The 11206-nt window shown below is 54.0% G+C and overlaps 1 protein-coding gene across 4 annotated transcripts in view; it reads left to right on the plus strand.

Moving 5' to 3' along the window:
- CSDC2 (cold shock domain containing C2) overlaps nt 1–5492 on the plus strand; it is a 29773-nt gene extending 24281 nt beyond the window's left edge. For all 4 annotated transcript variants that reach the window (XM_007053321.4, XM_043544152.1, XM_043544156.1 and 1 more), the window contains 2 exons: nt 179–301; nt 1203–5492. In XM_007053321.4, the coding sequence (XP_007053383.4) occupies nt 179–301; nt 1203–1365 (286 nt within the window). In that variant the 3' untranslated portion in view covers nt 1366–5492. The remainder of the gene's footprint in view (nt 1–178; nt 302–1202) is intronic.
- Nucleotides 5493–11206: the final 5714 nt, after the last annotated feature.

The following is an 11206-nucleotide window of genomic DNA, read 5'->3' on the forward strand; positions in this document are numbered from 1 at the left end:
TCTTCATGGTAAGGGACACCATTTTGTTTAGAAAAGTGGCGACACAACCCTCTCCTGGGCTAAAGATGTGGTGAGACTGATTGGTCTGGCTCCTTTAAGTGGCACTGCCTAATGGTGTCTCTTGTGGTGCCAACTGTGAGACTGCTTCACCTCTTCCCCTTCCTCTCTCCTTCCCTAGGACAGCTCGTGCCTCCGCTGGCCCTGTCTTCAAGGGCGTCTGTAAGCAGTTCTCGCGCTCCCAGGGCCACGGCTTCATCACTCCAGAGAACGGCACAGAGGACATATTTGTACACGTGTCTGAGTGAGTCCTGCGGGGAGTGGGATATAGAACCTTTCACCGGGAGGGCATTGCTAGGTCCAGGAGGACTGGATGAATGAAGGGGTTCCTGCCCCCCCTCCTCTCCCTCCCTGCCGCTGTCCCACTGTGAATGGGACAGGATCCTTTAACGTGGAGGTCACTGGTAACAATAGATGGGAATGACCAGAAATTGTTGCCACTTGATGGCTGTTTGGGGCCTGTGAGAAGTGACTTTGGGCTAGGGGAGCCAGCAGGATCTCAGGTCAAGTTTGTTGTGGAGATGCGTTCACATCATACAAATAGCCATGATGCCTGGTGTTAACTGGGGCACGAGGGCTAGCTGATGAGATTGGTTATGGAGGGGCTAAAATCTGCAGGGGGGAGGGATGGGCCGACTCCACTTTGAAGCCTGCTCCTTTCCAGAACTGGGCTCTCTAGGTTGGAGGCACAGTGGGTGTCAGCGAAGTGCACACGCGGCTGCTGGTGGGGCAGTACCTGTACTGGGGGTAAAACCTCTTCCCGAAGTCTGGATCTTGTGTCCCACCGCAGCAAAACATTTATTAAGGCTGGGATTTCCAAAGGGGCCCACAGAGTCAGAGGCCTGAATGCCAGAGGCGTGAACTTGCTTTTGCCCCATTGAAGGACCCCAGATAATGGGACTCAGCCTGGTGCCAGAGTCCCTCATGGCGCCATCCTGTAGTCAGGGAGAGGAGGGGCCATCACTGCAGCTCTTTCCACCCCTATAGAAAGGGCACAGCTGATGTCAGGTCTTCAGGAATGAAGCATTTGTCCCCACTCCCCCAAGAGCAGCCTGTGACCAAGGACATCACTAGTGCCTGATTATTTTTTTGGCTTCAGTCTTGTTTCAGCCCCTAACGATCTACCATGTCTTCCTCTCTTCCAGCATCGAGGGGGAGTACGTCCCCATGGAAGGAGACGAGGTCACATACAAAATTTGCCCCATTCCACCCAAGAACCAGAAGTTCCAGGCTGTGGAGGTGGTGCTCACCAACCTGGCCCCGCACACAAAGCACGAGACATGGTCCGGGCAAATAATTGGATCCTAGGCTTCGGGTGGAGTCTACATGAGCTAGCTCAGTCTGGAGGCGGGGTGGGGGTGGGGACAGGGACAAAGTCTGGGACAGCTGGCTTGTGTGGGAGAGGGGTGGGATCACATTTCTTGTTTGCAAAGTGACATGTAGCCGTATCCATTCTGTGTCTTTTATAAGATTACATCCTTGTTTGTAACTGTGTCTTCTTGAGGGCGGAGGGAGAGGCAGAGCTGCTTTGGGGCAGATTCCCACTTTCCTACATGTCATGAGCTCATGTGGTCTCTCCTCAGGGACATGTGCAGAAGCGCCCGCTTTGTGTTGGGAGAGGAGAGGTGTGAACCCAGCAGGAGTTGATGTCCAGTTTATCCTGCTGCCCATGCTATCCAAACTCACCACTCTTCCCTGATCCCAACTCCTTCAGGAAGCTCCAAATCCCCCATGCAGGGGGCCAGGACAGCCAGAGTTTTGACCCCCTCAACTTCTTCAAAGCAGACGCTAAGGAGAGCCAGGGGGAATGAGGGGTGGGTGGCAATATCCCTGGAGAGAGTGGGCAAGGAGGCACTCATCATTTGAGGGGCAGGGCAGCCCCACAGAGTCTTAAAGAAGCATGTAGATTGAAAGCTCCAGTTCGGGATTCTAGAGTCTTTCCTGGGACTCTCTCACCTGGCAAGAGATAGAATCTATTCCCCCTCCAGCCAGTGAGGGGAGAGAAGAGGCAAAATGGAGTGTACCTCCCCCAGGTCATTTTATACACCCGCCTGCTGGCTCTGAGCAGCTGCAGAGTGAACAGCTGTGCTCCATGGGCTCTGGATCTGGCCACTGCTCCAGTGAGCCTCATTTGCACCCCCTTTGCCTGTAATTCCCCCAAATACTGGCATCCTGAGCCTGGGGAGTAAGAATATACCAATAGGGTGTTTTTTTTTTTTTTTTTTTTTAAGGCAATGGAATGTACCACTATGCGGGGGGAAGGGGGAGTCTTAAAATATGAATTAAGTCTCTCTCCCCACAACCCTTCCCTCAGGTCCCCACACATTTGATTGAGATTTGCCAAATCTCATTAGTGTGGAGGGAGATGTCCTAAAAACAATGAGGTTAGCTTTGAAAACCTCTTCCTGTCCAGAGTGCGAGGAGACTTTGGCTCTATTCTGCATAAACTCACTGTGGGGCTTTGGACAAGTCACTTAGGTAGCAGACTCAGAAGCGATCTCTGATTCTTATTTCGTGGTGCTTTAGTTTTCAGTGGCCCAATTTGAATCATCTTGGATCTGACATTCTGAGGTGCTGAGTATCCACAGTCCCCAATCACTTCATCTGGAGTTGTGGGTGTGCAGCATGTCTGCAAATCAGGGCCTAGGTGTCTCAGTATATGCTTTTCTGAACCTTAATCTCTCTGCCTCCATTTCCCCATTGGGACGATGAAGTCTGTTCTCCCTCAGTCCTACCCATTTTGAGGCCTGCGCTTCGTAGGTCCACTAGAAGTGCTAGTTGGTATTTACAGTCTTACTCATACTCCTTTATAAATCTTCCTCCTTCAGATGATCACAGGTCAAACAGCCCTGTATAGACGTTTGTGTGGTGTTTATTGTTGTGTGGGTGTGTGTGGAGAGAGATCAGGAAAGAGCATAACAAACCAAGAAGGCAATGGGAATAAATCTAGACTCTAGTTATTGATGTCCTGTCCAGTCATGCAGACTCACCAAATTGTAGGCTAGACGCTGTCTTTAATCCTCAAAAGAGTGGTCCTCACTAGCTACATAGCTAGATAAATAGTTTCCTGCTTTAGATTAAGTTGATTAACTTATTTAAGCAATTTAATTGAATAAATCTTTGCAAATGCAAAATGTAAGATTTTTCTTTTTTAGGAGGCACTCTTCTCAAGTTTCCTCTAGCCACAACAAGTGGTACATTCTGGTTCCTGCTCCCACATCTCACACACACACACAAAAGCCCATGGTTTGTTCCTGTCCTTGAGTGTCCTAGTTGTTGTAGCAACTCTCTCTGTCTCTGAGAACCCGTGGATTTACATGGCATAATTGCTGTGGTTGCTATGGTACCATGGTGTGCTGTACGTACAGGTCACGCTCTCTAGACAGGATGGGGAGGATTGTGCCAGGGGGTGACTTGGGCTTGATGGCTGAAGAAGGAACTCTTAATATCCTGATCACACACAGCACTATAGATGCTGCAGATGAAAAAGACCTGCTAGGTTCACCCCCCCCCCCCCCCCCCCCCCCCCGGCTGGTGATTTTTGCACTGATAATGGATGGATAGCAGAGCAGCGGTCTGGGCTGGTAGCTATTGCTGTATGCTGCTGCATGGCCAGAGACCTGGGGTTGAAGACCCCTCTGCACTTCCGCAGTGTTTAGAGGTGTTGCAGGTGAAGAAGCACTTTTCTTTGGATGGAGCTGACCTGAGTTTTGGGCTACAGCTCCCCTCCCCTCTTGTTAACGTAAATTCCCTTTGCGTATGTTTGTGTTGCTGGCTGTGGGGTGGGAAGCGAGGGAGATGGAGGAAAGGCATAGGTGGCCGTATGTTCTCAGGGGTAGTAGTCTAGTGGGCTATGCAGTAATTCATGGTGGGAATTCAGCTGCCTAGGTGTGTCTCCTCAGTCACTGCTTCCTCCAGTTATAGTACGTGGGTATCTCTGGGCACCTCCCCCTGGGGCACACAGGGTTACTGCTACAACATAACCTTAATTTCTGGTCTTCCTATAAGTATCCTGAGGAGGCAAATCTTCCAATGCAGCTTGTCAGGAGAGGGGAGGGGCTCTGCGTGTAGGGCGTGGCTGCTATGAGCTTGCATATTATTGGCAGGCTGAGGCCCATTCCAGTGTAAGCACAGGTGTCTTGACCGGGGGTTTAGCCAGGGCTGCAACTCTTTGTGCACTGATACTATCTACTCCTCAACCTGAATCAACCCTTCGGAGACTCTGTAACTGAACACGTCCTCCTGAGGCCTTATTTGGGCTGGTCCTCTGGAAAATGCCCGCATCCCAGGGGTGAAGAAGCTGGAGCGGAGTGGACGTTGCCCAGACATAGCAACAACAGTGGCGTGAGGGGTGAAATCAGTTTTGCTGAGTGGCAGGGTGCCCTTGGATGGGCTGCCAGGTCCAGAGAGTGAAAGCACCTGTGCACGAGCAGCACCTGTGTTAGAAGAGGGGGCAACGCTGCCAAGTGGCTTTGTATGGTGGTTAGAGGGCAGTGTTTTCCCCGCTCTTGCTTCTGGTACCATGGGAGCGCGGATTCTGCCGTAACTCTCTGAGAGGGGACCCCATCCTGCCAGGACTTTGCTGAAGCCTAAAATGCCTGACCCTGGTATGCTTTGGAGCCTGGCCCAATATCCACGCACAGTTGAGGTATCTGGTGAGATCAGTGGCCCATCAAGTCTGGTTGGTTCAGCAGCCCGCCTTTCATTTCCCCTACCCAAATGGGTTCAGGCTGTGCCACTACTATTCCGTGGGTGCAGTGTTACGCTCCCAGGAGCAAAGGGGAAACTCCTTGTGAGTCACAACAGCCTTCCTAGCCTGCCCTTTGAAGCTGAACTGTTCAAGGATGGGGGGTTGTTTACAGCCCCATCCTACTGCCACTGAAGTCAATGGCAACCCTTGTATTGGCGCTGCTGGGAGTGGGATCTGGCCTATCAGAGTGATTCATAACAGGGCTTATTAACTCCTGGAACCCATTGGGCTGTGAGCTCCTGCCCGCGTGCGTGAGACAGAAGCAGAGGAAGGAATGCTGTAGTCTGCTCATCTCATGCAACATCTGCCTCCGCCCTTGAGGGCAAACTAATCAGGGGACCAGGTTATTCCCTCTTCCTCACTGGAGGCTCTGTCCTGAATGCTGAGGTAGCTCCACCACATCCTCACTGCTGTTCTTTGGTTATCAAGCTTAAAACAGCAGCAGCCACCCATGTCTTCTCCCGGTGGAGCAACAAGTGCCAGAAACTGCAGCTCCGTCTCCCATCTCTCCTAGAACGGGCAGCTGGCTTGGCCATGACCAACTCTTTGGTTCTTTTGGAAGTAAACTAAAATCTTAGAAGTGTTTTTTGTGTTTTTTACAACTCTGGTGTGGTTCCTGCCTGTCTGACCTTGTGTCAACTTCTGTAACACTGGCAATAAACCATTGAAAGTGACTTTCCCATGAGCCCTGCCTCTCTCGTCTCTCTTGTGTGGTGGCTCTTTCATCTACCTGACATGGGCAGGGCCCTCACTGCAGGACTGTCCCCAGGATCCTCCACTAAGGCTGATTAGTCTCACAGCTGCAGCAGGAGAGAAGTATCTGGCTCCCCTTCTGTTACTAGACCCTGCTAGCTATTGCTGTGATTGGCCCCAGTGGGTTGCAAGAGTACTGCGGTACAAAGCACAGAGCACTCCTTAGCCACATTTAATATTTTAATGTTTGTTAAATAAATTTATTCTAAACACTTGGGATCAATTGTACAGGAGCTGCCTGGCTCTACTGCAGATGTGACCAGAGCCACCTGTCTCCTTGGTCACTGACACATCAATCGATGTTCACACACACACACAGCAATAACTCTGATACACACATTCCTGCTTAATCGTGGTAGATATCACGACAGTACAAGCTGTGGACAGTACAAAGAGAGGTTTCAGAGTAGCAGCCGTGTTAGTCTGTATCCGCAAAAAGAAAAGGAGTACTTGTGGCACCTTAGAGACTAACCAATTTATTTGAGCATAAGCTTATGTGAGCTACAGCTCACTTCATCGGATGCTCACGAAAGCTTATGCTCAAATAAATTGGTTAGTCTCTAAGGTGCCACAAGTCCTTTTTTTTTTTTTGTACAAGGAGAGTCCTCCTACATCCCAGGGCAGGGGGGAAGGCAGAGGGGAGTGCTAATAGGTCCCGCCACCTCGTGGCTTGTCAGAGGTATAACGCAAAGGAGGCATATTCCTTGTTTTGTAGCCCTTCGTGGGCTACTGAATGCTCTGTCTCCTGTTGTTGTGAGGAGGAGTGTGTGGGGGGGAGCGGGGGGGGGGGGGGGGGGGGTGAGGGACAGGACAGGGCTCCCACTTCATGCCCTCTCCACCTGTCACAGTGAGATCAGCCCAGCAGGGTTACAAATACAGGGTTAGGAAACAGACATGGAAAAAAACAGAGATGCTAAATTCTAGACCGGGGTCGGCAACCTTTCAGAAGTGGTGTGCTGAGTCTTCATTTATTCACTTTAATTTAAGGTTTCGTGTGCCAGTAATACATTTTAATGTTTTTTAGAAGGTCTCTCTCTATAAGTATATATTATATAACTAAAATATTGTCGTATTTAAAGTAAACAAGGTTTTCAAAATGTTTAAGAAGCTTCATTTAAAATTAAATTAAAATGCTGATCTTATGCCGCTGGCCCGCTCAGCCCGCTGCCAGTCTGGGGTTCCATTCACCTAGGCTGGCAGCAGGCTGAGCAGGGCCTGCAGCTGGGACCCCGGCTGGCAAGGGGCCAGCAGCCAGAACCCCAGACCGGCAGTGGGCTGAGCGGTGCCGGTGGCCGGGACCCCAGACCAGCAGTGGGCTGAGCGGCTCAGCCTGCTGCCACTCAGCCCACTGTCGGCCTGGGGTTCCGTCTGCCGGCTCCTGCCAGCCAAGGTCCCGGCTGCCGGACCCACTCAGCCCGCTGCCAGTCTGGGATCCCAGCCCTGCCCACGTAGAGTGGGTACCTACCTTCTCCCTGGTTCTAGCCATTCTCTTCCTCTCTCTCTCTCTGCACTGAGCTGAGGGTGGGAGTGCACTGAGTACAGGGCTGGTGGTGAAGGCTCAGGCTGGGGGTTGGGGTTAGGGTCTGGCCAGGAGCTAGAATGAGGGAGGGGGCTCAGGGTTTGGGCAGGAGGTTTGAGTGTGGAGTGCTCACCTGGGCCGCTCCCATTTGGTGCGAGGGGTGCAGGTAGGAATGTGGGGTGTGTGTGTGTGTGCAGGAGCTCCCGTTTGGTGCTCAGGGTGGGGGTGAGAATGTGGGGGGGGCTGGGTACGTGTGGGGGGTGCAGGAGTCAGGGCAGAGGGCTAGGGTCGTGGCGGGCAGCAGGGTTCAGGGCAGAGGGTTGGGGGGGGTGGACTAGGGTCATGGGGGTGCTCCCAGCCCCCTGCCCAGAGTGGCTCACGGCAGGGGGCTGGAGGGGATATGCCCTGAATCCAGCCCCCTTCCCCAAGGCCCCATCTCCACCTCTTCTCCGCCTCCTCCCCTGAGCACACTGCAGCTCTGCTTCTCCCCTCCCTCATCAGCTGATCGGCAGCAGGGAGGGAGAGGAGGAGGGACAGGAACCCAGCACACTGGGGGAAGAGGTGGGGGAGGGGGAGCTTGCCTGCCCTGCAGCAGCCAGCAGGACCAAGCTTCTTCACCCTGCCCCTGCGGGGGGCTGGAGTGCGGAGAAGAGTGGGCTGGGTTGGGCAGGATTTTTAATAGCATGCTGCTGCCTGCTGGGGTCCCGGCAGCAGCGTGCCATTAAAAATCGGCTTGCGTGCTGTCTATGGCACGCATGCCATAGGTTGCCGACCCCTGTTCTAGACCAACAATTATTCCCATCTTCCCTCTCACGTAACACCATTGCCCCCCGTGCACTCCCTGCTAGGGCAGTGGTGACACAGCTGGGATGGGTGCTCCTCATGCTTGTGTGCGGACACCAGCCACACCAGGGCATGGTGTCAGGACTCAGATGGGTGGATTCCCCTTCCCAGCTCCTCCTAGCGCTGGCAGAGTGGCCCTGGGGCATGCAGACCCCGCTCTAGCCCCCTGGGAGGGGTCTGACAACTAGCACCTGGTGAGTATTTCCAGGGGGCAGGAAGAGTGACTACATGAGGGAGGGCTCTAGGAGCAGGCGGTGCACACAAGCGCTTCCTAGGAATGTAACCATGGGGTGTGGTCAAACTGAGGCTTTTCCACTCCTGAAAGCTGCTGCTCAGGCAGGGCACAGGCCCTCACCCACTCCAACCCCTCCCAAGGAGCCCAGTCCTGTCCCTTCCCTCCACACCTGCATTTGGGCCCTTGCCCACATCAGTCTAGTACAGCAGGGCCAGCATTGTCAGCAGGGCCAGCGCTAATGGGAGGCAGCCAAGCTAAGCCACCCGGGGCCTGCTTCTCCGAGGCACTGAGCAGGTGCACACCATGCGCTCAGCCCCTTGGCACACAGGGTCTGGGGGGTTGGGGTTAGGCCCCCAAAATCAGAGGTGGCTTTTGAAAATGTTGGTACAAGCCCATCCCCTTCCCCCCATGGCGCTGCCTCCCTACTGCTGTCGCTGCCAGGCCAGGTGGGGGCCTGTGGGCAGTGAAAGGCTAGAACAGGAGGCCTGGCTCAATCTTTGCTTTTGCCAAGGATGGTAGCAGGGTGGGCTCTGCTCTACCCCAGCCAGGCTAACTGCTTAAAGCCAGCCCGGCCTCTCCACTTACACAGCCTTAAAAGCAGGGCTGTGACAGCCCCGGCATTGGCCAAGAGTGCAGTTTGGAGAAGGGGCCTCCACAGCTAAATCCATGAGCCTCTACAGCCAGAGCTGAAGAGCCTTGTGCTGTGGCTGAGAGGTGCAATGGACTCCCCTCTGCTGTGGACTGGCACGGGGGGAAGCCCACCTCATGCTGACCTGGCCCCTAATATGGTTTGGGTTCTAACAGACAGGGGGCCTAACGGTAGCCCAGGGCTGGCAGGGCATCACCTACTACAGTGGTTCTGAAACAGATTCATGGAGCTGCATCTGCTACCATGAGGAGCAATATTCAGGCGGCAGGTGCTGAACTGTGCATTAGCGGGAGCCCAGCAAGGCCAAGCTCCATGTGAAGCTTAGCACTGCTGAGGAAAGGCCCTTTGCGTTCCCAGCTGAGTAGGGAAGCCAGCGTTGCCCACGTTGCAGTAGTGGGCCCCTGGGAAGGTGACCCCAGGCAAGTCCCAAGTAGTTGCAGGGCAGAGCACCGTGATGAGCTAGAGCCAGTTGTTAAATTTAGAAGCCCTTTTAGAACCGGTTGTCCTGCGCTGTGGGTGCTCCAGGGCTGGAGAAAAATTTGGGGAAAATTTGGTGGGTGCAGAGCACCCACCGGCAGCTCCCCTCCCCGCCCCTGGCCCCAGCTCATCTCCGCTCCGCCTCCGCCCCTGAGTTACGCGCCACCTTGCTCTGCTTCTCTGCCCTCCTGGCTTCCCGCGAATCAGCTGTTCGCGCGGGAAGCCAGGGGGCCAAGAAGTAAGGGGCGCCTTCGCGCTCAGGCCCAGGGAGGCAGAGGTGAGCTGGGGCGGGGGGGGGGGGGGGGGGCGAGGAGGGCCACCCGTGCTGCAGCAGGTAACCCGGGGGGCAGGTAACTCCACCCCGCCCTAGCTCACCTCCACCTCCCTGGGCCTGAGCGCAAAGCCGCCGCCTGCTTCTCAGCCCTCCCAGGCTTCCTGCGCGAACAGCTGATTTGCGGGAAGCTGGGGGAGGGGGCGGAGAAGCAGAGCGGGGCGACGCGTGCAGGGGAGGAGGCGGAGTGGAGGTGAGGTGAGCTGGGGCCAGGTGCAGGATGGGGAGCTGCTGGTGGGTGCTCTGCACCCACTAAATTTTCCCTGTGGGTGCTCCAGGGCTGGAGCACCCATGGAGTCAGCGCCTAAGGCGCCACTTTTGATGTGATCAGTGGGGGGAGCAGCCGCTCCCCCTGCTCCCCACCTAGCTACACTACCCCGCCCCTAGGAGCCAGAGGGACCTGCCGGATGCTTCCCGGGAGCCGCCCCAGGTAAGCACTGCCGGGATGCCCCACCTCGCCCCCTGGCAGGTCCCTCTGGCTCTTAGGGGTGAGGTGGGGTGGGCACCCACTATGGTGGCCCACAAGACCCTCCTGCCTGGTTCCAGGGGCAAGTCAGGGGACAGGGGAGGGGGGTGGATGGGACGGGGTCCGGGGGGGGGGGCATCAAGGAATGCAGGGGTTGGATGGGGCAGGAGTCCCGGGGGCGGGGGCGGGCCATGACCCCCTCGTGGGGTGAGGAGGGAACCGGTTGTTAAGATTTTGGCAGCTCATCACTGGCAGAGCACCATGGGGTGGGGAAGCTGTGTAACCCTGCACTCAGGGCACAAATAAGCTCCTGAATGGGGAGAGCAGCCATGTTAAGTATCCTCACACCTTCTTGTCAACTGTCTAAATAGGCCATCTTGATTATCACTACAAAAGGTTTTTTGCTCTCGCTGCTAATAGCTCATCTTAATTAATTAGCCTCTTACAGTTTGTATGGCAACTTCCACCTTCTCTGTTTGTATATCTATATCTATATCTTCTTACTATATGTTCCATTCTATGCATCCAATGAAGTGGGCTGTGGCCATGAAAGCTTATGCTCTAATAAATTTGTTAGTATCTAAGGTGCCACAAGTACTCCTGTTCTTTTTGCCTCCTTAAAGGTGACTGGAAAAGGGAATGGGGCAAATTAGAGCTGTTCTGTCCTTTGTTTCCAGCTGGATAAAGAACGCTTGAAAGGGTTGGGTTGGCTTTTTAAAGGGTGGGGTTTTTTGAACTAGAAATCGAGCTCTTGTCTAGGCTGACAGTCCCAAGGGTGTCTGGTGATATCACTTCATAGCTTCTCCAGCCAGGAAGACTTGAGCAATTGGGAGAGAAAAGGGCATAACACTTAGACTGCTGAAACTGCCAGAGGTGGTGTTTGTTGTGTTTTTTTTTTGTTTTTGTTTTTGTTTTTTTTATAAACTTAATACCCATCCAACTCCAATGCCTAATGGTTAAAAGAATGTCTTTGTTAAAATTTCTACTTCCCAACCTCTTCAACTGAGGTGCTAAGGGCAGAATAAACCCCCACAGACCTCCCACAAGTCCTCCAGCAAGATAAGAGATCAGGCACAACATTCCTGATGTTTCTAGTGTAAACAAAAACAGAAATCCAGTGCACCCC

Source organism: Chelonia mydas, chromosome 1 (assembly GCF_015237465.2).
Source record: "Chelonia mydas isolate rCheMyd1 chromosome 1, rCheMyd1.pri.v2, whole genome shotgun sequence".
Classification (NCBI taxonomy): Eukaryota; Metazoa; Chordata; order Testudines; family Cheloniidae; genus Chelonia; species Chelonia mydas.